Source organism: Lolium perenne, chromosome 6 (assembly GCF_019359855.2).
Source record: "Lolium perenne isolate Kyuss_39 chromosome 6, Kyuss_2.0, whole genome shotgun sequence".
NCBI classification, from domain to species: Eukaryota; Viridiplantae; Streptophyta; class Magnoliopsida; order Poales; family Poaceae; genus Lolium; species Lolium perenne.
Window position 1 is genome coordinate 246,384,352 of NC_067249.2, and position 27,349 is coordinate 246,411,700.

At 46.5% G+C, this 27,349-nt stretch overlaps 2 protein-coding genes and 2 long non-coding RNA genes across 4 annotated transcripts; all 4 read left to right on the forward strand.

The window, feature by feature from the left end:
- The first annotated feature begins 12,292 nt into the window (after window positions 1–12,292).
- On the forward strand, window positions 12,293–12,983 carry LOC127309222 (uncharacterized). Its single transcript, XM_051340149.2, has one exon. The coding sequence runs from the start codon at window positions 12,307–12,309 to the stop codon at window positions 12,820–12,822; it is 516 nt and encodes a 171-aa protein (XP_051196109.1). The 5' UTR covers window positions 12,293–12,306; the 3' UTR covers window positions 12,823–12,983.
- A 2,550-nt stretch (window positions 12,984–15,533) lies between these two features.
- Window positions 15,534–17,057, forward strand: LOC127305603 (probable pectate lyase 4). The gene has a single exon (XM_051336103.2). It carries the CDS (start codon window positions 15,660–15,662, stop codon window positions 16,812–16,814), a length of 1,155 nt encoding a protein of 384 aa, XP_051192063.1. The 5' UTR covers window positions 15,534–15,659; the 3' UTR covers window positions 16,815–17,057.
- Window positions 17,058–20,174: 3,117 nt separating this feature from the next.
- LOC127309221 (uncharacterized) lies at window positions 20,175–20,899 on the forward strand. Its single transcript, XR_007857030.1, has 2 exons — window positions 20,175–20,270; window positions 20,431–20,899. It is a non-coding gene; the product is annotated as an uncharacterized lncRNA (long non-coding RNA).
- A 1,029-nt stretch (window positions 20,900–21,928) lies between these two features.
- LOC127309220 (uncharacterized) lies at window positions 21,929–22,490 on the forward strand. Its single transcript, XR_007857029.2, has 2 exons — window positions 21,929–22,033; window positions 22,228–22,490. It is a non-coding gene; the product is annotated as an uncharacterized lncRNA (long non-coding RNA).
- The last annotated feature ends 4,859 nt before the right edge of the window (window positions 22,491–27,349 follow it).

Sequence of the window (27,349 nt, forward strand, 5' to 3'; positions counted from 1 at the left end):
ATATTATGATGAGTATAGTGAGATTTAATTGGGCATTACGACAAAGTACATAGACCGCTATCCAGCATGCATCTATGCCTAAAAAGTCCACCTTCAGGTTATCATCCGAACCCCCTCCAGTATTAAGTTGCTAACAACAGACAATTGCATTAAGTATTGCGCGTAATGTAATCAGTAACTACATCCTTGAGCATAGCACCAATGTTTTATCCCTAGTGGCAACAGCACATCCATAATCTTAGAGATTTCTGTCACTTCCCCAGATTCACGGAGACATGAACCCACTATCGAGCATAAATACTCCCTCTTGGAGTTACAAGCATCTACTTGGCCAGAGCATCTACTAGTAACGGAGAGCATGCAAGATCATAAACAACACATAGACATAACTTTGATAATCAACATAACAAGTATTCTCTATTCATCGGATCCCAACAAACGCAACATATAGAATTACAGATAGATGATCTTGATCATGTTAGGCAGCTCACAAGACCCGACAATTAAGCACAATGGGGAGAAGACAACCATCTAGCTACTGCTATGGACCCATAGTCCAGGGGTAGACTACTCACTCATCACTCCGGAGGCGACCATGGCGGCGTAGAGTCCTCCAGGAGATGATTCCCCTCTCTGGCAGGGTGCCGGAGGCGATCTCCTGAATCCCCCGAGATGGGATTGGCGGCGGCGTCTCTGGAAGGTTTTCCGTATCGTGGCTCTCGGTACTGGGGGTTTCGCGACGAAGGCTATTTGTAGGCGGAAGGGCAGGTCGAGGGGCGTCACGAGGGGCCCAGATGACAGGGCCGCGCGGCCAAGACCTAGGCCGCGCCGCCCTGTGGTCTGGCCGCCTCGTGGCCCCACTTCGTCTCCTCTTCGGTCTTCTGGAAGCTTCGTGGCAAAATAGGACCCTGGGCGTTGATTTCGTCCAATTCCGAGAATATTTCCTTACTAGGATTTCTGAAACCAAAAACAGCGTAAAACAAAGAATCGGCACTTCGGCATCTTGTTAATAGGTTAGTTCCAGAAAATGCACGAATATGACATAAAGTGTGCATAAAACATGTAGATAACATCAATAATGTGGCATGGAACACAAGAAATTATCGATACGTCGGAGACGTATCAGCATCCCCAAGCTTAGTTCTGCTCGTCCCGAGCAGGTAAAACGATAACAAAGATAATTTCTGAAGTGACATGCCATCATAACCTTGATCATACTATTTGTAAAGCATATGTAGTGAATGCAGCGATCAAAACAATGTATATGACATGAGTAAACAAGTGAATCATATAGCAAAGACTTTTCATGAATAGTACTTCAAGACAAGCCTCAATAAGTCTTGCATAAGAGTTAACTCATAAAGCAATAAATCAAAGTAAAGGTATTGAAGCAACACAAAGGAAGATTAAGTTTCAGCGGTTGCTTTCAACTTGTAACATGTATATCTCATGGATATTGTCAACATAGAGTAATATAATAAGTGCAATATGCAAGTATGTAGGAATCAATGCACAGTTCACACAAGTGTTTGCTTCTTGAGGTGGAGAGAAATAGGTGAACTGACTCAACAATAAAAGTAAAAGAATGGTCCTCCATAGAGGAAAAGCATCGATTGCTATATTTGTACTAGAGCTTTGATTTTGAAAACATGAAACAATTTTGTCAACGGTAGTAATAAAGCATATGAGTTATGTAAATTATATCTTACAAGTTGCAAGCCTCATGCATAGTATACTAATAGTGCCCGCACCTTGTCCTAATTAGCTTGGACTACCGGATCATCGCAATACACATGTTTTAACCAAGTGTCACAATGGGGTACCTCCATGCCGCCTGTACAAAGGTCTAAGGAGAAAGCTCGCATTTTGGATTTCTCGCTTTTGATTATTCTCAACTTAGACATCCATACCGGGACAACATGGACAACAGATAATGGACTCCTCTTTAATGCATAAGCATGTGGCAACAATTATTATTCTCATATGAGATTGAGGATATATGTCCAAAACTGAAACTTCCACCATGAATCATGGCTTTAGTTAGCGGCCCAATGTTCTTCTCTAACAATATGTATGCTCCAACCATTAAGGTGGTAGATCTCTCTTACTTCAGACAAGACGGACATGCATAGCAACTCACATGATATTCAACAAAGAATAGTTGATGGCGTCCCCAGAAACATGGTTATCGCACAACAAGCAACTTAATAAGAGATAAAGTGCATAAGTACATATTCAATACCACAATAGTTTTTAAGCTATTTGTCCCATGAGCTATATATTGCAAAGGTGAATGATGGAATTTTAAAGGTAGCACTCAAGCAATTTACTTTGGAATGGCGGAGAAATACCATGTAGTAGGTAGGTATGGTGGACACAAATGGCATAGTGGTTGGCTCAAGGATTTTGGATGCATGAGAAGTATTCCCTCTCGATACAAGGTTTAGGCTAGCAAGGTTATTTGAAACAAACACAAGGATGAACGGCGCAGCAAAACTCACATAAAAGACACATTGTAAACATTATAAGACTCTACACCGTCTTCCTTGTTGTTCAAACTCAATACTAGAAATTATCTAGACCTTAGAGAGACCAAATATGCAAACCAAATTTTAGCATGCTCTATGTATTTCTTCATTAATGGGTGCAATGTATATGATGCAAGAGCTTAAACATGAGCACAACAATTGCCAAGTATCACATTATCCAAGACATTTTAGCAAATTACTACATGTATCATTTTCCAATTCCAACCATATAACAATTTAACGAAGAAGAAATTTCGTCATGAATACTATGAGTAGAGCCTAAGGACATACTTGTCCATATGCTACAGCGGAGCGTGTCTCTCTCCCATACAGTGAATGCTAGGATCCATTTTATTCAAACAAAACAAAAAACAAAAACAAACCGACGCTCCAAGAAAAGCACATAAGATGTGATGGAATAAAAATATAGTTTCAGGGGAGGAACCTGATAATGTTGTCGATGAAGAAGGGGATGCCTTGGGCATCCCCAAGCTTAGACGCTTGAGCCTTCTTAGAATATGCAGGGGTGAACCACCGGGGCATCCCCAAGCTTAGAGCTTTCACTCTCCTTGATCATATTGCATCATACTCCTCTCTTGATCCTTGAAAACTTCCTCCACACCAAACTTAGAACAACTCATTAGAGGATTAGTGGATAATAAAAATATACATGTTCAGAGGTGACACAATCATTCTTAACACTTCTGGACATTGCATAAAGCTACTGGACATTAATGGATCAAAGAAATTCATCCAACATAGCAAAAGAGGCAATGCGAAATAAAAGGCAGAATCTGTCAAAACAGAACAGTTCGTATTGACGAATTTTATCGAGGCACCAGACTTGCTCAAATGAAAATGCTCAAATTGAATGAAAGTTGCGTACATATCTGAGGATCACTCACGTAAATTGGCATAATTTTCTGAGTTACCTACAGAGAAAACAGCCCAGATTCGTGACAGCAAAGAAATCTGTTTCTGCGCAGTAATCCAAATCTAGTATGAACTTTACTATCAACGACTTTACTTGGCACAATAAAACACTAAACTAAGATAAGGAGAGGTTGCTACAGTAGTAAACAACTTCCAAGACACAAAATAAAAACAAAGTACTGTAGTAAAAACCATGGGTTGTCTCCCATAAGCGCTTTTCTTTAACGCCTTTCAGTTAGGCGCAGAAAGTGTGTATCAAGTATTATCGGAGGGTGGTGTATCATCCATACCTTGGGCTTTACCCTTACCTTTCTTGTTGTTTTTCTTTCTCTTTGATTTAGGAAATGTATGATTCCCCCCCGGTATAGAGGTGAAATTCAGGATGCCTTCTCCCACATCTATGACTGCTCCCAATAGTTTTAGCAGGGATCTTCCGAGTGTGATTTTTCCTGTCCCTACACATTCAATAACAAGATAATCAATGGATATTGTTCTTCCAAGAATGGTTGTATGCACACCTGCGGCTATTCCCTTAGGAATTATAACAGAGTTATCAATGAGAGTTATTTCTTCTCCTCCTTCATCAACTCCCCAAAGTTTCAAAGATTTATAAATGCTCTCAGGTATAAGGCAAAATTCAGACATAATATCACAGTTGGCACGAAGAGTTTGATCACCGATAACAATTTTAACAGTAGGATCCCATAATGAAGGTTTAGAGTTCACTAAAACTTGTTCAAGACGATTACGAACATGGTGATAGTTGTCATCCAAGCGAGATGTACTTATCTCGAGATTGTTTAATCTATTATAAATGCTAATAAGGGCTGAATCAAAGTTATTAGCTGAATCATGTGATGCAACCAACTTCTTTATGGCATTAAAAGCTTGATCCCCATTGCAATGAAGGAAATCTCCTCCCACTAAAGCATCCAAAGCATATCTATAACGAATCATAAGACCAAAATAAAAATTACTAAGGAGCAAACTTAGAGTCATTTGAGGTTCAGTTTTACGATAAGAAGTAAAAATTCTAGACCAAGCATCCTTAAAACTCTCCTCATCCCCTTGTTTAAAAGAGAAGACTAATTCTTCAGGCGAAGAAGTAACAGGTTCAGAGCTAGACATGGTAACAAAAGTAACTAATTTTTTTGTATTTTTAATATAAAGTGCAAGACAGTAAATAAAGCAAACTAGATAAAGTAAATGCAAGTAATTAATTTTTTTTTTTGTGTTTTTGATATAGCAAACAAGATAGTCAAACAAAGTAAAACTAGCAACTAATTTTTTTGTATTTTGATTTAGTGCAGCAAACAAAGTAGTAAATAAAACTAAGCAAGACAAAAACAAAGTAAAGAGATTGGGACGTGGAGACTCCCCTTGCAGCGTGTCTTGATCTCCCCGGCAACGGCGCCAGAAAAAGAGCTTGATACGCGTACAGCACGCGTCCGTTGGGAACCCCAAGAGGAAGGTGTGATGCGTACAATGCAAGTTTTCCTCGCATGAAACCAAGGTTTATCGAATCAGTAGGAGCCAAGAAGCACGTTGAAGGTTGATGGCGGCGGGATGTAGTGCGGCGCAACACCAGGGATTCCGGCGCCAACGTGGAACCTGCACAACACAACCAAAGTACTTTGCCCCAACGAAACAGCGAGGTTGTCAATCTCACCGGCTTGCTGTAACAAAGGATTAGATGTATAGTGTGGAAGATGATTGTTTGCAGAAAACAGTAGAACAATATTGCAGTAGATTGTATTTTAGTATAGAGAATTGGACCGGGGTCCACAGTTCACTAGAGGTGTCTCTCCCATAAGATAAACAGCATGTTGGGTGAACAAATTACAGTTGGGCAATTGACAAATAAAGAGGGCATGACCATGCACATACATATTATGATGAGTATAGTGAGATTTAATTGGGCATTACGACAAAGTACATAGACCGCTATCCAGCATGCATCTATGCCTAAAAAGTCCACCTTCAAAGTTATCATCCGAACCCCTCCGCATTAAGTTGCTAACAACAGACAATTGCATTAAGTATTGCGCGTAATATAATCAGTAACTACATCCTTGAACATAGCACCAATGTTTTATCCCTAGTGGCAACAAGACATCCATAATCTTAGAGATTTGTCACTTCCCCAGATTCACGGAGACATGAACCCACTATCGAGCATAAATACTCCCTCTTGGAGTTACAAGCATCTACTTGGCCAGAGCATCTACTAGTAACGGAGAGCATGCAAGATCATAAACAACACATAGACATAACTTTGATAATCAACATAACAAGTATTCTCTATTCATCGGATCCCAACAAACGCAACATATAGAATTACAGATAGATGATCTTGATCATGTTAGGCAGCTCACAAGACCCGACAATTAAGCACAATGGGGAGAAGACAACCATCTAGCTACTGCTATGGACCCATAGTCCAGGGGTAGACTACTCACTCATCACTCCGGAGGTGACCATGGCGGCGTAGAGTCCTCCGGGAGATGATTCCCCTCTCCGGCAGGGTGCCGGAGGCGATCTCCTGAATCCCCCGAGATGGGATTGGCGGCGGCGGCGTCTCTGGAAGGTTTTCCGTATCGTGGCTCTCGGTACTGGGGGTTTCGCGACGAAGGCTATTTGTAGGCGGAAGGGCAGGTCGAGGGGCGTCACGAGGGGCCCAGATGACAGGGCCGCGCGGCCAAGACCTAGGCCGCGCCGCCCTGTGGTCTGGCCGCCTCTTGGCCCCACTTCGTCTCCTCTTCGGTCTTCTGGAAGCTTCGTGGCAAAATAGGACCCTGGGCGTTGATTTCGTCCAATTCCAAGAATATTTCCTTACTAGGATTTCTGAAACCAAAAACAGCAGAAAACGGCAACTGGCACTTCGGCATCTTGTTAATAGGTTAGTTCCAGAAAATGCACGAATATGACATAAAGTGTGCATAAAACATGTAGATAACATCAATAATGTGGCATGGAACACAAGAAATTATCGATACGTCGGAGACGTATCAATGACCTCCTTGGTGTCAACCACGAAGGTATCGATCAGCTGTCCCAGGGTCTTCTCTTGCCTGATCTTGGGGAAGATCATCGAGTGCATCCGTGCCAGGGCACCCTTCCCCTTCATAAGAAGCTCTTGTGTAAGCTGGTGAGAAGCAAGAATCGTTGATACAGCATTCGCTGGGGAGTTATTTGGAACTCTCTCCAGGGCATCGACAGGGATGTTTGCCGCTTCTGCAGTGGAAAGGAAGGGAAAAATTCAGTCATTAACAAAAAGATTGAATCCATAAGTATGTCATTTGACAGAAGTATGTTAGAAATTACCAAGCAAGGCCAAAGAAGATTGACGAAGGACTTTATCCTTTTCGGCTGCTCGAGCTTCAGCCACCAGCCTGGATGCTTCCTCCTCCTTCAGCTTCTTTCTTAGTATGGCCAGTTCCTCCTTCAGAGAATCAATCTCTTGGCGAGCCGCGGCAGCTATCTTGACTGCGCCATCCAGTTTTGAGGAAGAAGATTCGACTTCCTCTTGCAGCCGAACTTTGTCAGCCTCTAGGGAAGTGAATCGGGAGGCGAAAACCTCCAGAGAAGAAATAACTCCTCGCAGGTCCTTAAGAAAGGAAGAAAAACAATTAAACAAGGCACACTCCAAGAAATTTGTATTGCGATCAGAAGAGAACTTACAGAAAAAGGAGCCGCAGTAGCAGCAGTTGGAGAAATATCCTTCCCTTTGGAAAGGGAAGAAGCAGTCGATGCTTGAGCCATGGGGGCAGCCTTAGGAGCCGAAGCTTCGGAAGCCACCACGACCGGCGAAACAGCATCAGATTTGGCCTTTTTAGGAGGAGGCTCGATAAAGCCCTCGTCACTGCAAAGGAGAATGGTCGACTATGATTATGAAAAGGGTGTGAAAAGTAAAGAAGGCAAAGCATAACTTACAAAAAAGAACTACTTACATGTCGAAGAGATCATCTTCATCGGCAAAGCCGCCGGTTGATCTCTTCGCAGGAGAAGCTCTGGCCCCTTCCGCAGCTGCATCAACAAAAGTATCACGATCAGTGTTGACGTTACGCACTGATCCATCTGCGATACAAGTGTTATCGGCTGAGGAGGGAAGATCAGCATGGGCAACTTCAAGATCCATCGGACCATTATATTCATCCTCTAGACCTGTTTGCTCGATGGTGTGAAAATCTACGGGGATTGAGGTGCCTCTCCCCTCAGAAGTATCATCCGGTGAATCACGTATATTTTCAGAAGCCATAGGGATCTGGCAAAGAAAAATGACAAGTAAGAACAAAGGTAATTATATCGGCTAAGCAAGAAGCTATAGTAGAGATGTGAAGAAAGGAAAATACCCCGGATGGTGGATGATCAACGTCAAGGGGAGCATAAGAAGAGATCAGCGGAATCTAATCTTCCTGGTTGAAAGAAGACGACGGACTTCATCAAGCAACTCTTTCTCTGATAGATCGGCAGCATTAATCCTGGTCTCATCCTTTGGACCTGAGTACAACCACATCGGGTGAACTCTGGCCATGACTGGCTGGATTCGGCGCTTCAGGAATACTGCTGCCACTTCCGTACCAATCATGGTTTGACCGTCAGCCTCTTTGATTCGAAGGAATTTGGCAAACAATTCTTCGGCTGAGGCCCTTTCGTCGGCTGAGAGAATGTTCTTCCAAGAATCCTTGGGCTTGGCTTCAGAAACATCGGCATAGCAGGGGAGTCGACACTCGGGTGACGAGGAATCTTTGACGTAAAACCATTTCAGCCTCCATCCTTGCACGGACTCTCTCATTGGGAAATTAAAGTAATTGACTTCTGAGCGAGCAACAAAACCTACTCCTCCGGTGACAAAGTACCCATTACTACTGCTGTATCTCTTCACATAGAAGATCTTCTTCCACAGCCCGAAATGAGGTTCAATACCCAAAAAAGCCTCGTAAAGGGTGATAAACACAGCAACATGGAGGATTGAGTTGGGGGTAAGTTGCCATAATTGGATTTCGTACATCCGCAGGAGATGGAGGAGGAATTCATGAGTGGGGAGCGAAAGGCCTCGGTGAAGAAAAGATAAGAACATCACAGAAAATCCAGCAGGAGGATCGGGCCGAGAAATCGCACCTGGAAGGATCACATCTCCCGCGTCGGAGGATATCAATCCTAAGCTTCGGGACCTCTTCTCGTCACGCTTGGTGACGGTTGAAGCTACCCAGTCCCCAGGTTTGACCATTGAGCTCGACGGCGCTGGCGGCACCGGAGCTGGGGGATGGGCGCTCGGAGCGCTCCCCTTCGGAAGAGAAGAGGAGGACTTACCGCCGCTGGTGGAGCTAGCGGCGGCGGCAGTATTCTTCTTCTTCACCATCGTGAGATCTGAGGAAGATTGAAATAGCTGTGGTGGCGGTGCGACAATGGCGAAAGAAGGAAGAAGGGGGAGAATGAGGAGCTGCTACAGGAACCGTGGAGAAGATTGGGAATTTTTTGCCCTTTGGAGATTTTAAGGAGAAGTTAAGAGTTAAGTAAGCACGTGGCGCTTGAGGAAGGGGAGGAACTGACGGCCCACTACGCCCACGATTGCGCGAAAATCGAGGAGCCACCTCGATCGTTACGCGTATAGTGGTCAAGCCCTAAAAAAAACTGATTGCACAGAGCTAGGGCTAGCCCGTCATGTCAGGACCCGTCAAATCAGCCCGCAGCAGTTACACGTCAACAATGACGTCATAAATTGGAAGCAATCGAAGGAAACATAAAAAGTCATCGGATGAAGGGCTTGAGTCCACGAACGGATTGCGAGCATCCGAACCTGGACTCGGGGGCTACTCCCATCGGGAGTGCTGGCGCGCACTCGATAAAAGAAGACTCGACAGAATAAGCAGTCGAAGGAATAAGGTTTGAGTCTCTATCCAGACTCGACGTTTACTCCCATCGGGAGGACGTGGTGCACACCCATTGAAAGTTTTTTGCACTCCAGGATCATGCCCGGGGACTTGATTCTGTGTAGGGTAACGTTGTTTTGCCATCGGCAGTTAACCAACAAAAGTTGGGCACGTTACTCATTATCCTTTGCGTAAAGAAAATGTATCGGATGACCTATGAAGACTTGCGAAAAACTCGGCAGAGGAAAGTATTCGAGTAGTGCAACTTGAGTCTACGCACGGATTGCAAGCATCCGTACCTAGACTCGGGGGCTACTCCCATCGGGAGCGCTGACGCGCACCCGATAAAAAGAAGATGAAGCATAATCAAGATGAACAAGAACAATGAAGGAGAAGAATGTCAGGAGAAAACATGCATTAGTCTCTACCCGAATTATCTTCGGCTAGACACTCGGGGGCTACTGACGTGGGCATTACCCTTCAGGTAACCAGTATTGCCCTATCCGGTACTGACAAATTGGAGGCCCATGAAGATACCTGAAGGCGAGATGGGCCACTAGGTCGGCGCACCAGAAGATTCCTTGACGGGCAAGACAAGGAAGCGAACAAACAAGGAAAGATTGGATCTAAACTACTGTAAACCTAGTCGTACTCGGTTAGGACCCTTGAGACCTGGCCTCCTATATAAAGGCCAGGAGAGGGGCTGCTGAAGAACACGAACAATCTTAGCAATCTTAGCCCGGAAAAGCTTAGAGCTAGATAACCCTAGCAATAGCAATCTCGACTAGATCTCAGCCGAAGTATTCGGCACCCCATTGTAACCCATTGTCATCATAATCAAAGAACAGACAGGCAGGACGTAAGGGTTTTACCTCATCGAGGGCCCCGAACCTGGGTAAATCGCTCTCCCCGCTTGTCTGTGAACCGATGTCTCGAGTCAGCCTACAAGATTCCATCAACCCTAAGCCCCTATCGGAGGGCATTGGCGAGGAGTACCCTCGACAACCATCTCGCCCAAGGCCGCCTCACTTCACCGTGGTGACACTCCATGAGGGGCGACCTTGCAACATCGAGGGGTCGAGCCTCGCGCGCCTTGGCGGCGTCTTGGAGAGCGACCTCCTCCCCGCAGACATGCACGACCATGCCATGGACGCCGTCGAGGGCTTCGGCCGTTGCTTTGCCACCGGGGACGTCGCCTCCAACGCCGACATGTAGATTGATAAGGCGAAGCGCGTGCTCCAGGGCTTTGACGGCGGACAGTGGGGCTTTCTGCAATGGGGTTTTGACGTCGATGCCGGGCCCCCGCACGCGCGCACAGCGACTGCGGAAGATTCCGCGACTGGGCTGGCGACGGGTATGCCGAGCAGGATCTCGCGCCCACGTCGGCATCGAGGGAGAAAGCCTGCGAGTGGTTGGCCCTTGCTCGCCTAGCTGCCGTGCTGGAGGACTCAGCGTCTGGTGTATGCATCGTGCGGCACGGTGCATCGCGCGGCGCGGAGTTGTCGGTGATGGTGAGGTCGATGGAGCGCACACCCGGCGGGATGATGAACTGTGTGGCCCCCGCCCAGGGGTCGTTGTTTGAAGCCTCCGCACGCTGCGAGCGAGGTGCGGAGTCGTCGTCGGACGAGAGGATGATAGGGTTGGCTTGGGTCGCCGGTGTGGGTGGTTGGATCATGGTGAGGGGGCAGGCTGGGAGGGAGATGGGTGTGTCGAGGAGGACGCGGTAAGTGCCGAACCAGATCTCGTTGGCTGGTGGGAGCGTTGGAGGCTGAGGATCGAAGGTGTCATTTTGGTTGGAGTTGGGAGGTGGTGGTGGGTTGGCAGTGTCGTTGTGGTTGTCAGCCATGGCTGCCGGTGGTGGTTGGGAGAACAAGGGAGGGAGGTGAAGGGCTAGGGGGAAAGTGGAGGGGCAGAACGGTGCTCTGTGGCCGGAGACGCCTCACCGATAGCGAGGGGAAGCCATCAGAATGACGCCATTGGTGGAATAGAACTGCCACGCCGAGCAGTTCTAGCTCCCCGCCGACGGACAACGGCAACACCCTATGATCTGTCTAAAATAGAGGATGTACCACACCCTTATGTAAAAATATCCACTCTTGCCTGAACCTCGTAATTCACTTTCAGTTGAATTGAATTTTAAAAAAAAAGGAGTTGTAGTGGTTCTGCCATTTGATCTGATGAGTTGGGAATGTTAAATTTTGTTAGTCCGTAGCAACGCATGCGCATTCAACTAGTAAATCTAAGTCACTTGTTTCCGAACGGATGAAATATATGAGCAGAGAAAGCATCCAAGCATAATTAAGTTGATTAGTGGCATAACAAGGAGGCAACGACAGTGGCGTGCGGGCATGCCACCGAATCGGCGCACTCATAATATAAGAGGGATCTTGACAGACATGTTTAGCATGGTTCATGCACGCAGTAGAGATTCTTGCATGGACTGATCATTGATTAAGTGTACTTACATCTTCTAGCTACACGTTAGCGTCAATGGCAGTATGCCACATTGCCATGCATGTGGAGGAAGTATCTAGATTAGATTTTCGGTCCCCTATGCATGAAATTTCCAACGGCGTCCTCTGTATGTAGTTGCAATGCATGCGTCGCCACCATCAGGAAGAGACAGATAATACCACTTGTTTTTTTGCTTCACCAATATCTTCACATGAATATGGATATATGTGTTCAAGTTAAGCCGAAACGATCGATCATGGGATCATCTGCAATTGCACGTACGGATGTGGGCCTCGCTTTGCCTCCATGTGCAAGCATGTGCACCGTCTCCTTCTCCCTCAACAACCGACCAAAATTCACAGAAGCAAACCTTCTATTTTGTGACACACGATCATATCTTCTTTCCCTTTCTCTCCACCTCATGCGCCAAATATCTCTGCATCTCTCACTAGTATATATACGGTTCATGCATGCCAAGTTCGTGATAAGAGTAAGACCTTTTGTTCTAGTCTACAGGAATGCAAGGCTCTAATCAATTCAAGCAAGCGTTGCTCGAGAGTCTGCTTCTGGAACTCCAGAAGCCTGGCGTAGTGGCATCCAGGAAGATGGGCTTCCACGGGACGAAGCACGCGATCAGGCTCGCGGCGGATGCCGCACTCGTGAACGTGAGGGGCGCCGGCGCGACGCGCTGGAGCCGGACCATGCAGACGGCGGTGGAGCTTGGGAACCGGCGGCATCTCACTCCCAGCGCCAAGTCGGCGTCCGGCAAGACGATCTTGAGGAGGTGCCACCGGCTGAGGCGCCCGAGGATGGCCGTCAGGGCGAGGGCGTGCGGCTCGGCCGGCGTCCTCGCGAGGGCCTTCGTGAGGAAGAGGACGACGGTGTTGAAAAGGATCGTGCCGGGAGTGGAGAAGCTCGACGATCGCGATGAGTGCACGTTGCTGAGCGAAACCTTGGACTATGCCGTGTGTCTCAGAGCTCAGGTCGACGTAATGCAGCTTCTTGTGAGGGCTCTTCAAGCTGCTAAACCCTAGCAAAGTCGATCTCATGTTTACCTTCTGTTGTACGGAGTTCATGTGGAGATAAAGCTTGTAAGATATCAAGCACCTTTTGATCTCCCATCGTTATTCAGGAGTGAGAGAGAGAGGGGCGATTATGAAGATCCTACGGATCAATGATATGTACTGTATTTTAGTATGTCACAAGTAAAACATTGTGTATGTGTGCAAGAAATGCAACTCTTTTCGAGCATGAACATAAGGCCCACCTTCGCTTTTTTTTTTTTTACAGCTTTTGTTAAAATTAGATCTGTCTCACCCACACCATGACATCCATTCCTAAAATTTTAAACCTCCCTAGCTTTGGAACAAATCTTTTGGAGATTTGGGCAGGTGGATCAGAAATTGTTTTGTCACGTTAGTATCCAGGACAAAGGCTTGCACATCAGATCGGGAGAAGATGAGATGACCTACACAAGAGAAGTGGCAGACGCTTGATATTTTTTAAGGGTGGAAACACTTCTAATATTTTTGATTCTAGCCCATATGTATAAAAAAATTGTAAGATGGAAAAAAAAATCAATGAGCTTATTTCCACAATGAAGACAATATATTGACTGAAAACACCGAATTACGTCATATATCATAGAAAATAATACTTCGTCCGATCCATAATAAGTGTTGGGACTTTAGTTCAAATTTGAACTAAATTAAACTAAAGCTCTGGCGGTTATTACGGATCAGAGGAGTATTCCTTTTAGTCTCAATAACCATCGCAACTTTACAATCATAAGAAAATAAGTTGATAAAGCATTACATCAACTAATTGTCCAAAAGCCACTTGTTCAAATGACCAAAGTAGCAAACACCAATAATGTGCAGATTGCAATTCAAGCATCTGTCTACAATTCTGAATAAAAGATAAGCGTGAAGCGAACTAACTGGATCTATTCTTCTGTATACAATTGGATTCTATAGTTCTGGCCAAACCTGCCATTCATTATCCACACACATATATACAAAACCATAAACATATAATTTGGGGACGGTATGGACAAATTCATCAATACCCATTATAACTTGGGTATGGAGAGGGTGATACCCGATTCTTCATAGTTCATCCATATTACCCATAGGATGTTAGAGGTGGACAATCGTGTCTGGCAGACTGGGACACCACAGAATCATAGTGTCAACCACGCGCTGGAGGAGGAGCAACGACCGGGTGAGTCCAATTAGCCAATCGCAGAGAAAATCGAGCGCGTGAGGACACAGACCTTGGCCTCCCAGGGCGGCGGAGTAGGGGCTAGCCGGAGCTCACGCCATCTCCACGGATCTCGAAAGATGGAACAATCCGAATGGGGAGGGGTGGTGGATTTGAAATTCGGCAGTGACAACAGAGCTAAATGGGGGGGGGGGGTGATTTTAGGCAGGTGGTGACTGAAATTCCCCCGCAGCATTTTCGATGCACCACCAGAGCCATGCCATCTCTGTAGTTTGCAGCGGCTCGTATGATGCACCGTCGAAAATGCACTCGGCAAGGTCGGTCGCTAGAAATGGCCGATTTGACTATTCCCTCTAGGCCTGGCCCTGCGATGCATTGAGGGGTATGCGATCCACAACATAGAAGGTGGGCATGTATCCAATGAACATAGTTTTGCCCCCTCCCCTGCCTGTTCCGACTCCGTACTGGCTACCAATCTTGCTCTTCTTGATGTTGTGGGGCATGGTGATAATAGTCGTGTAGTCGCCCGCTCCAACGGCGTGTCTTTCCGCCTGGCAATCTAATATGGTGTCCAGAGTCCAATCACAAGGGTGTGTGGCGTGTTGCATATTAATTCCATGTTGAAGCTTGCGCGAAATATTGCTTGCAAATCGATCATATTGTCTCAGTTCATTGTTGCACACATGATCGGGCTTGTGTCACGCCATGTTTACCCCGTTGCTGGAGTTGTCGTGTCGCTTCATGGATCGGCCGCAGTGCACCACCGTGAGAAGTGATTTTGCGCTAATTTTCACGGGAGGATGAGGGATCTGGTAGATCAGGGATATTATTTGGCTTTTGATGAAATGTATTGATTGGTGGAATTCGAACTTGATCTAGTCTAATCTATGGAACTGATCCCTTCTTTGACCGCGTATCACGCCTTCAAGGAGAAGAGATTATTCACCTTAGAGGTAGCATGCGATGCGGAAATAGTGAGGACCCTGAGATCGATGTTGGGAGACTAACCGCTCTAATACGAAGTTAGAGTAGATGAACCCTCATAGTTGGTGTTTCGTGTTGTATTGCAATGACTCTTATGGGGTTTATATAATAGTAAAGGTAGGCGAGGAGACTTGGATTAGAACAGGTCAATTATGTTTAAACTAATTCTAACTCATTTCCCTACTCTACACCTAATATAACAAACCGAAGCATGCGTAGGTCTGGATTCAGTAACCTGAGGGCTGAAGTACACTGTACACCTGATGTTGTGTTTTGCTTACACTTACAGGTCCATCCGTGAGCAATGTGCAGATCACCTTTCCATTCCGTGGTAAACGGATGATGTCGGGCGTTTTTTATTGCCCACTCCGAAAACAAGGAATGTCCGGCGCGTGCGTTTCTGGCCCATGAAATTAACGTGTGGGGCAGTTCAATGCAGTTCAGCGTGAGGTTTTTGGGACGTTTCTGCCTGTCCTTTTAAAGCAAGTAAATGGAGACGTGAAACAACTGGGATCTATTCATAGACCACGTCAATTAACAAAATGTCTGTTGCTCCGTGGAACCGTCGCCCTCCTTAAAATGGCGGCAGAAACCTACAAGAACCTCATTCTCGATTCTCCTCTTCTCAAGAGTTAAGGCACATCAGCAGATTGACACGGAAGATATGCAGTACATGTCGAGCATGGCGCCCAAAGGATTATGCCTCCTACCCCTCGCCCTCCTGTTCCTGCTGTTTCAAACGGCCACCGCGAACCCCCGCCACGAGAACGTCATCGACCGGTGCTGGCGCGGGCGCGGCAACTGGGCGGCCAACCGCCAGCGTCTCGCCGTATGCTCCGTAGGCTTCGCGGGGAAGATGCGGCAGAACCGTGGCGCCGGAGTGACCCCGTACACGGTCACCGACCCGAGCGACGACCCTGTGCGGCCCCGGCCCGGCACGCTGCGGTACGGCGCGACGGTGCTGCCGGGGAAGGTCTGGATCACCTTCCAGCGGGACATGCACATCAGGCTGGCGCAGCCGCTCTTCGTCAAGAGCTTCACCGCCATCGACGGCCGCGGCGCGGACGTGCACATCGCCGGGGGCGCCGGCATCGTGCTCTACGAGGTGAACAACGTGATCGTCCACGGGCTCCAGGTGCACGGCATCCGCGCGCAGCCCGCGGGGAGCGTGGTGCGCCCGGGCGGCGCCGTGCAGAGCGTGGACGTCGGCGACGGCGACGCGATCCGGCTGGTGACCAGCTCCAAGGTGTGGATCGACCACAACACGCTGTCCCGGTGCGAGGACGGCCTCCTGGACGTGACGCTGGGGTCCACGGACGTGACCGTCTCCAACAACTGGTTCCACGACCACGACAAGGTGATGCTGCTGGGGCACGACGACGGCCAGCTCACCGACCGCCGGATGCGGGTCACCGTCGCGTTCAACCGCTTCGGCCCCAACGTCAACCAGCGCATGCCGAGGATCAGGCACGGCTACGCACACGTCGTCAACAACTTCTACGACGGGTGGAGGGACTACGCCATCGGGGGGAGCATGGGGCCGAGCGTCAAGAGCCAGGGCAACCTGTTCATCGCCTCCACGACGGACAGCGCCAACGTAACGCGAAGGATGCCGGCCGGAGATACCGCCGGGAAGGAGTGGCATTGGCACTCCGTGGGGGACTCGTTCGAGAACGGCGCCTTCTTCCAGCAGATGGGCAGCAGGGTGCGGCCGAATTACAACAGGCATCAGGCGTTCCCGGCAGCGAGCTCGAGCGTGGTGCGGTCTCTGACCAAGGACGCTGGTGCTCTGAGGTGCTCCGCCAGGTCCGCCTGCTGAACGAACGGAGAGAAGCAAGACGTGCGGCAGTACGTGCACACTGTTCTTATATTGCAATATATCTGTGTGTTTGCTGGCACACTGCGGCTTGTTGTTCTTCGATTACTTCTGCCGTATCATTGTCCATCCTTTGGGTCTCTTAATTAGGGGTGGGGTGGAAGGGGGTCATTTGATAGAGCCTTCCTCATTTTTGTCTTCATGTTTCTAAAACGAATATGGTATAAATACGAATATTGTTGAATACGAGTGCTGGGCGAATGTTGCATGAGTATGGATGCGGATTGCGGATACAATGTTTTTACAGGTAAGAAGGGTCACAAGTAATGAAGGAATAGACTCATATCCTATAGCGAGTCAACTGTACAATGATATAATACACTATATTTTCAAGTTTAAGTGTTTAACCATTAATTGAACCATTGAAAAAATACATTTGACCACTTCAATACTTGCTCTATCCATAAAAGGATGTCTTAGACTTCTCTAACTTTAGATGTATCTATATACTACAAGAGGGATATAATAATTACTCTATAATACACAATATTTTACGGACTATATTTACTCTACAAGTGGAATATAATTGGCGTAGTGGGATATAATTACTTAAATAGCCTAACATAATTTTATTCGGATACAAATATATCTATTTCCGTATCCACATTTTGTTCAACATCCAATACCACACTTTTTTTTGTATTTGTACAACGAACTCGGATATTTACCACGTCTGCTTTCATGTTCGTCCGGATTCGGAAAATACCATCACCATTTTCAGTTTTCACCTACTCTTAATGAACTTTAGCAGTGTTGGAACTATTTTTTTCGAAATGGGGAGCAGTGTTGGAACTAATATTGGCATTATTGCTTGATCTACATGACTAGATCAAGTATAATTTGTTTTGTTTTGTTTTGTTTTGAGTTATATGTGTAATCGAGTCACCGGCCAGAAGCTCGTCTGCCTGCACACACAAAGTTGTGATGGACTGGTTTTGTTAAGAATAAGTCCAATGTCCGCCGCAAAAAAAAAGTCCAATGTAGATGCGGAGTTTGGCTTAGGAATAGATCCGGTGGGTTAGTAAACTGCGTGGGCTTATTTAAGGTGATTTATTCTCGCTGGTGGAGAATGTCATGGAAGCCGAGGTCTGAGGACGACCAATGGTGGTTCGAGTTTGGGCGGTGATGAGGCATTGGCTTGGTTGATTTGTGACTTGAATTGGCGGCATGCTAGTGGAGGTGATTGCACAGGAGAAGTTCTTTGTCTTGTCTTTCAGGGTGAAAATCTAAGGTCCGGCGTAATTGGTTGTGCTTGGCAATTTCCTTGCTGAACGTATTGTTTTGAGAGTGAGAACTTTCTTCGGGGTGAAAACGTAAGATCTTCGATCGGGCGACGACGGCTTGTGCACGGTTTCCTTCTTGAAAGCATCGCTTTTGGAGAAGCTAGACTTCTGGTGCTGTCTTGGGGGTGCTAGTGCTGATGTTTCAAGGATTAGATCGCCGTAGCGGGACTTTTCTTTTTTATAATTCTTTTTTTTTAGTTGTGTATATCCGTAATGCCGCTAGGGCAATACGTTGTTGCAGATGCTAGGTATAATTGGTATCTCTGCGATACTAATATATGCTCTTTGTCTAAAAAAAAACTGTAACTAGCAGAGTGAACCCCCGCACGTGTGTGGGCAGCTAGAACCGATATGTTGATATCAAGTTCAGATTAAACATACGTGATACGTCATGTAGAAGGGAATTGCTAAGTTTCAGCTAGCTAAGACGTAGCTTCTGTCTTAATCACGTGCTTCAGCGCTGTTTAAAGATTCGTGTTTGCTGCTATTTATACTTTATTTAAACCCACATTAAAACACGTTGATGTAATTCGACTGAGATATAAGTTAAGTCGTTAGGGACACTCCATGTACAAACTCATTGCACTTCGGTAGAGATATTTCTGTATCACATAGAATTAAATTTTAAAATTACTACGTCATTGTGCATAAGCCAAATGATCTCTTATCTAGTACCTGGTTCATCGTAGTAGTTAATTCCTTAACTAGTTAGGCCGGCTACGCTTGGTGGCATATCCAAATGTCGTGCATATGGACCCCTCTACGCATAGATGATGAGGTTGTGTCCTGCCGACCCGGGCACACCGGTACACCAAAGACGGTCGTGGCGCACAGGTGCAAGCATAGAAGCATTCATCTGGCTTCAGTGACCCAAATTTTGTTTTAGGACTTTCAGTAAGTAACCTGTTGTTGATGTCCGTCTTCTTCCTGTTGTTTTGTTGGAGATGTTGCTTGCAGAGAACAGAGTTGCAGGTGCATCCGTCCATGATCCATATTTCAGCCTGCTCGAACTACGTCAAGCAGGCCAAGCCCGCTAAAAGCCAAACCATGCGCGCGGGCTGGCCCCTGCGGCCCTGTTTTCGCGCGGCCCGCATCCTCGGCCGAACAATGCTGGCCTTCTACAAGAAGAACTTCCTTTCTCAGAGAAGAACTTCCACCTCTCCGGCCGCCATCGCGCACCGTCCCGGCGACAGCGATCGCCGTTTCTTCGTTGAATCTCCTCCACGTACGTATGGCACGGATACGGTCAAGTCAATGCGCTCGACAGCAGCAAGGCACCAAAGCACAAGTATTCCGCAAGCCACATGCACGCTCGCGGTGGAGGTCCGTTTCTGCCTGGAGAAATCGCCGTTCGACCAGTAGGATCTATCAATCACTCCAGTCGTTCAAGGCACATAAGATGCCGCGGCCTCTCTGGTCTCTGCGATCAGTCAATCGCCATCACCCGTATGCTGCAGGAACGAGAGGCTCTACAAGGGTCAAGGAAGAGTGAGGACCGAGGAAGCTGGTAACGAAGAACTGTAAATACCGAGTGATCGAAATCTACTCGTGTCATTGCCGTCAGTCGCTATCGATCGACGGAGCTTTCGTTGATGTCGATACGACCGACGCGTAGGTGTCGGGACAAAAATATGGGCGCGTGAGTATTTGTAGTGACAATTTATTTTGAACATAATGTTTGTGGTGACAATTTACTGCTGATTTCTGGAAGGCTCCTCTACCCTTTTTGGCTACAACTAATGACAGGAGAGGAGATTATAGAGCTATACCTATACGTGCAGATCGCTAGAGCCACGTCTCTTTTGAGATATAATATCTTTTTTGTGGGTTGCTCATCAATCATGCTGCCACAACTCAATCCGAGATATATAAAATATGAACACTGCATGCATCACACATACTACCTTCTAGATAGAATTGCGTAATCATATCTTCAGCATTTATTTTACTTCATGCCTCATCCTCAATAGCTATATATATAAGAGAGATGTCATAATCTCTTCTGTGCTCCCTGGGTTGCCTTCTTGACTGTTTGTTCCTTGAGACATGGGAGCTCTCACCATGCCATGCCTTCTATGCTTGCTACTGCTCACGATTCCGCTCCATTTGGTTCCAGGTAAATATTTTTCTATAATTTTACCTTAAGAGCAAGGCACTTTCTCATGTGAAATTTATACTCCATGCCCTAGATACATTTCTTTCTTGCTGTTTTGCCGGAGAACATCGATGTGGGATCTGATTTTGTCATACACCCTCTTCCGACTCTTGTTTTGTAGGATCTGAAGCCAAGACTTGCAAAAGGGTCAGTCATGATTATGTCGCTTTCATATGTGTTCCCGATGACTGTACCGAGGCCTGCCGCAAGGAGGGCTTTACCGAGGGGTATTGTGGATTTATCCTATTCTGTTTGTGCAAGAAACAATGCTGAAGAAAAACGCATTGCCGCTTCCGTAGAATGTGATGCGACGAGTAATAAGATTGTTGTAACAAGAACCGATGACGAGCAATTGCAAAAATTGGGAAAACTGGCAAATGTTCTTTATGAATAGAAAACTCTTTGTGGACTCTATATATAGAGCTTTGATCCTACCTACTATGCCGGTTTGTAATAATAAGATAATCTCAAAATGAAGATACCATTGAAGACTAAAGTCTTCACCTAGTATCTTCGTAGGGGCTCATTCTCATTAAGGATAACCATGTAAATGAAATTGGGAGGGAAGTAAGAAGTGTGTTTTTTTGTCACCAAGATGAGATAACAAAATACCTATTTTTCACTGTTATTTCGCTAGATCTATATGATCAGTCATCCAAATGGATTCTACCTTGTACCCGCCACAGAGTGTTGTCAATATTTTTGGTAATTGGCTAAATGGGGTGGCTCGGAGGTTTAAACTGCTTATTAAGGTGGGAGGGCTTGCCGTTATATAGTCGCTTTGGCTATGTAGAAATGATAAGTTATTAAATAATAAAAATGCTTCTCTTATGCAGATCATCTATCGGTGCAGTTCTTTACTCCGTTCATGGTTGCCTCTTCAGCCTATGGAGGACCACGACCTCTTTACGGAGGTATCTACACAGTTTTAAATCAGAACGAAGGAATTTATTATTCAACATGGGTAGCAGCATACTTTGAGGCTAGCTCCACCTCCATAGGATTCGATGCTGTCTTTTGAGCACTGATATGTATTGAGCCTTTTATATGTTTTGTAAATTTTTGGAGCATTGTGTGCCTCTATGTGCATCATGGTTATGCAGGGTGCAAGCTTAAACCTTTTAAGTAACAAAGCGCTCTTTATCAAAAAAATAATGTTGGCTTAAAGTAAACTCACAAATCTATAACTCATGCCACGTGAACGAGAGGTTACAGAAGGGTCAAGGACACACTGAGGATTGGGGAAGCTGCTAACGAAAAATACGAATGGATCGAAAGCTACTCATGTTGTTGTCGTGCCTTACTATCAACGGAGCTTTCTTCGATGTCAATACGGCCAGCGTGTACATAGTAAAAAGGTTGTGTTTCAATGTTTTTGGTGTATTAGGAAAACATTTGTTTTAGGAACACAACAAGTAAATTGCGTCCATCTGGGCAGCATATATACATGAGCAGTAGTGTATGTCTTACCAAATCTGTGTCTCATCAAATACCATATCTTTTAACATTTAACATTTATTGCATATCTTTTAGTAACATTTATTTTTCTTTAGGTCTCGTCAACAATGGCTATAAGAGATGGCATAGCCAATTTGGATGTGCATCTACTGTGTGCTCGCTCACTTCCCTTCTCGATCGACTGTTTATTAGTTGAGGCATGGGAGCCCTTAACGTGCCAATCCTGCTATGCTTGCTACTGCTCATGCCGCTCCATTTGGTTCCAGGTAAACACTTACTAAACAACTCACCTGAAGAACAAGGCACTTCGCCCTCAATGCATGATCTGTATATTCATCTGCTAGTCATATATACGTGAAATTTATAGTCACATGCCTTAGATGTCTTTCTTGTTTCACCGGATCATCCTAGGATCTGATCTCTTGTCTCATACGCCGAACTGTGATTGTTTGTTTTGTAGGCTCTGAAGCCAAGACTTGCAGACATGTCACTAGAACATATATCCCTGTCTGGTGCGTTCCGGTTTGGTGTACCCAGGCCTGCCTCAGGGAGGGCTATACCAGTGGGAGTTGTGGAACCATCATTTTTTGTTTGTGCTTTAAAGATTGCTGAAGAGAAACGTGTTGCGGCTGCCCGAGGGTGTGATGTAATAAGATTGCAGTAAGAACAAGCTATGACAGAGCGATGGCTGAAATTGAGACTCTACTAAATAAATTTTCCCTATGTCTTGGTCTAAAGTAAACACACAAATATATGTATAACTCACGGCCACATGCTAAAAAGTCACGTGCTAGGAATACTAGATCCATGAGACCACAGAGCATAATCTGTCCAATTGGATCACGTGTTGCAAAAATAGGAGCGTTTAAAATTCAAAAAGTATTTTAAAATTAAAAAAATGTAAGTTTTCTGGACTTGGCTCTCCAAATGCCCAATTGCGCTCTAGGCAACCTCTTACGCTAGGTAAGGTTGCTATGCCCTGGCCCTTGGGTCCTCGGCCGCAGGGGCGGATTTACCGTCCGGGCACCCTGGGCACGTGCCCGGGCTCGACGCCGCGATGCTCGTAGGCACTCTGGTGAGGTCCCATGGCGATGTACCTAGCTGGAACTGTGAAAATCTGCTGGAAAACTCGTGTTTTGGGTCAGCATGGGTCTGTTTGGTTGTTCCCTAGCAGCTCAACTTGGCACATTTCATTCCATAATCCATAGCTGGGCTATTTCTCATGTTCACGAAGCTATACAAAACTAAAATCCATCGATCTGAGTCTATTCGCCTACTCGGAAGATGAGACTGACAGCATGAACGCGGGCAACAACGTGCATGCACTAGCTCAAACAAGGTGAAGTGTAGTTTGTTGTGTGCCCAGGCTTTGAAAAATTGCTAGGTCCGCCACTGCTCGGCCGCGCGTTGGTCCGGCCTGATTATCTTTTATTCCATCGCTTAACACATTCCATGCAAGGTTTTTATTCTCGTTCTAGAAAAAAATACCCGTGGACGCTTGATAGAGTTTTGTTTGATAAATTTACCGGTTATCGTAAATACCAGTCGAAAGTACCGTTCGAGACTTATCAAACACTTACCAAAAAATCAAGTAAATTTTAAAAGTTTCGGTAAATACCGGCAGATATTTACTTATACCGGTGGTTACCGAGGAAACTGGTTATAGGCGAGATTTCGAAAATACCGGCACATAAAAAAAAGTCGATTCCAGGTAGAGCTTTAAGAAAAGTTCGAGAGGCGTGAGCAGCTTGAGTTCTACTCATTGTTTAGATCGACTAGTGATTGATTCGAAAATAAATGAGCCAAATGTGAGTGTCTTATATAGCTCGACTGAAGAATGAGTTGATCTTGAGCCAACACTAACTTGCTCGATTAAGCTCGATAGGTTGAAAAAATATAATTATGAATGATGGTTATGGTTACATGTTAAAATAATGAGTGTAGTTTATCACTTATATGTCGTGGATGGATTTATCGCCCATACCGTGGATGAGACTTAGCTCTCATGTTTTGCATAGCACAATACAAGGTCGAGATCGACTCGAGATCGTCACAAGCGGAGCATGATATTTAACTTGACACAGTCAGAGCTCGCTCAAATTATAGTATGAGATGAGTATAGCCTAGGGTAACTCACTTGAACTAGACTCTTTTACGGACCTATTCTTTCCTTGCAGATGAGATCGAAAGAAAAACGCATTCCATGATCTCGGACGTCATCAGCATGACACACCGCAGAGCGCGCACGTCGCACGACGACTATGTAGGAGGGAGGGAGGGTCAGGGAAGTGTAGTCACAGGGACAGCGATGACATACCATACGCTCCAGCTCCTCCTAGAATCTCCTCCACGTACCCCGAGCTAGCACGGTCAAGTCTTCACCTCCGCTCGACTTGTATTTGCTCTCTCTATCCGGGCCGGGACGACTCGACGCAGCACCCAATTAACTGCCACATGCACGCACGTCGATCGTGGACGTTTCTGCCTGCCCACGTCCTACTACTGCTCGGTCTCAGTGTGGTGGCGGTTGCAACTTGCAAGTGGTACGGCCGACCTCACGTATCTATCGAGCCTTTCTGAGGAGGAGGAGGTCGACTGCTGCACTCGCCATCGATCGCCTGGATGCCTCTGCAGGTCTGCATGCTTGCGCGTGAAGCTGCGGAAACGAGATCGGTTCCACAAGGCAGACGAAAAGTAACAGTGACAATCGAGGGGAAAGGAGAAAAATACCGAGGAAGCTACTATTTTCATCTCATGTGTCGCAGTCAGCAGTGTAGCTTTCTGTGATGTGATCTCGATCGGGACAAAGATTTGGGCGCGTGGAAAGGTGTTTTGTCTCTACGTAATTGCTTGATTGACCGTTGGGTGCCGTAGCCTAGTAGTAGTGTTCATTCGTGAACAGTATAGTTTTCCTGGCACCTCTATTTTTTTGTCTACACTTGAAACGAAAGCTGATCACTAAGTAACCATGCTACCGGTAGGACGTCCCGAAAAAGGGACGTACGACGAAGACCAGATCACCAATGCCAGCATCTTGCTAGCTCTCGTTGGTGGAGCGATTAGTTGGAGTCCGGTAGATCTCTCACTGTAGCCTTTCCTCGAGCATTCGCTTTCGTCGTTACCACGACTAACGTACAAAATTTCCAGCTACGCCGTGGCGAATCGGCGACGATCGAGGAGTCAGCCGGGGATGATTGGCTTGAATTTTCTGATTAGGCACCAATGTTGCTTCTCTTTCAGAGCACGTACGATGGGATGATATAAGTGGGTTATAAGAGTAAATAATAGGCATTGCTTAGATGTGAGATGTCAGTCCACTATTGATCAAGCCCCGAACGGGTACCAGAGAAAATGATAAAAGGAGACGATCCACACGTGGCTAGGGTTTACGGTCACATCTAAGGATGGCAATGAGGGTAGGGTATGGGTAGGGTAGAGCAATACCATACCCATACCCACCATATAGTTAATGGGTATAAATTTCTACCGATACCCATAGAGTTAATGCATGGGTATAAACTTCTACCCATACCCACACCCACGGGTATAAAACTTTACCCATACCCATAACCAACGGGTACCCGTACACATTGGGTATTCGGTGGGTATATCAAATTGTACACGTCACTGGCAATTTTACATTTATCGATGACAAATTGGATTAAAAATGATTTATCTCAACTCAATAATAGGTAGTTGAGTACATTGCATTTAACAAAATATAAAATTCACATTCTCATACTCTAACTCATAAGTCAACAAAAATAGACGTGTCACGTAAGAAATTGGCAATAAACGTGCAGGGTATGGGTAATACCCGTAGGTACGAGGCTATGCTCATACCCTACCCATGACTTAACGGGTAGGGTATGGGTACTACCCATGGGCATAAAAGTGTATCCATACCCTGCCCATGCGGATACGGTACCCGCGGGTACCCGTGCCCGTGGGTAAAATTGCCATCCTTAGTCGCGTCCGCTAGTGCCAACACCGGTTCAACTGCTTCGGATGGCCTCCCAGACCTTGGAGGTACGGCAGACCCCGGTCTCTCACCAGCGGGACCACGGGAGGGTTCCTATTTCTTGTTTTAGGCCATCTTCATTGTATTTTCGACAAATTCATACAAAATGGTTGAAGAGGCGACACATGTCCTTGTCCACGCTCCAAATGGTATGGCCACACACTACCTATTTAGCATAAAACGTCATGTAAATAACGTGGCTCACAAATGTGAGTTCTATGAATTTACGAACCCCCTCTCCCTCAAAATCATTTCCTCGCCCTCTCCATCACCACAGCCGGGCAAAGCTTGTCGTAGTTGAGGTTGTTATCACAGTCGGGAAATCGCGGTGCTAAGGCATCAACGAACAAGCGCACTAGAGCAACAACCATGACAAATGATGACATTCATAGATCGAAAGAATCTGACCTGAAAACACACATACAGACATGAAAAACAACCAGATCCCAGGAGATCTTGGCTTCGGGTACATGACTACACGCGCTCTCCATCAACGCTAGACGTACCACCAGAGGAGAATAGGGCGGAGAACCTTGTTCTAAATTTAGGATGTAGTCATTATCCCAAAAAAAGACACAAAAACAGTTTGAACAAAAGAACAAAACCTCTTACTAGCGAGGGCCATGGTCCGCGCTCCGCCACACCTCAAGACCCTAGGCCATCGGTGTCACCTGTAAAGAAACTGTACCGTAGATTTTTTTTGTTTTGGAGCGGCCACCTGGTCGCTTCGTGAGGCTCTAAGTCACATACTGGTTCGGACTAATTTTTTCGTTCCATGTTTGTGTACCTCGAATCTCCTCCACGTACGATCGACGACTCGAGCGACGCACGCGACCGCACCCAATTACCCAATTTCTATTAAATGCCTGGGCACCGTCGTGTCTTATCCAGTGCTCTCCTTTTCCCCGTGTGATCACGTGAAGCTGCCGGTTGGAGACAGTGAATTGGGCCCACCACGAGCGAGCTTGTCTTCTCCCTGGGACTTTTTCCCTTCTTTCCGTCCAGAGCGAGATGGATCTCCACGAGCGCGACGCCGCCGGCCGCCTCCTTCGCGAACGCACCGCCGCCGGCCGTCTCCTACGCGAGCGTGCCTCCGCCTCCTACGCGAGCGCGCCTCCGCCTCCTTCGCGAGCGCGCCGCCCCCGACCGCCACCTCCACCAGCAACTTCACCCGTCGGGAAGGGCTTCGCCTCGCCGTCAGGCGCGCCGCCGTCGGCCGCCACCTCCACCAGCTCCTTCGCCCGTCGGGAGGGGACTTCGCCTCGCCGTCGGGAAGGGACTTCGCCTCGCCTTTGGGAAGGGACTTCGCCTCGCCGTCGGGAAGGATGAGCCGCTGAGCCCTCTGTCGCATGGTCCAGCGCGCCGCTGGTCTCCACCACCGCTTCTCGTCGAGTTAATTTCAGCTTCTCCCAGGCTCCCTCACTTCTACATCCAGAATCATGCAAGGATGTAATAAAAGTATGATTCCTCATAATTCTGGTTGTAATTTTTGTTTGAAGCTGGATCGATTTTTCGATATTTTTACATCCCGAAAAATGGCACTGGTGATGTAATTTTTCTT

Bases quoted from the DNA above. Each gene is read 5' to 3' on its own strand.
- LOC127309222 (XM_051340149.2), top strand. From the start codon at position 12,307: ATGCAAGGCTCTAATCAATTCAAGCAAGCGTTGCTCGAGAGTCTGCTT.
- LOC127305603 (XM_051336103.2), top strand. From the start codon at position 15,660: ATGCAGTACATGTCGAGCATGGCGCCCAAAGGATTATGCCTCCTACCC.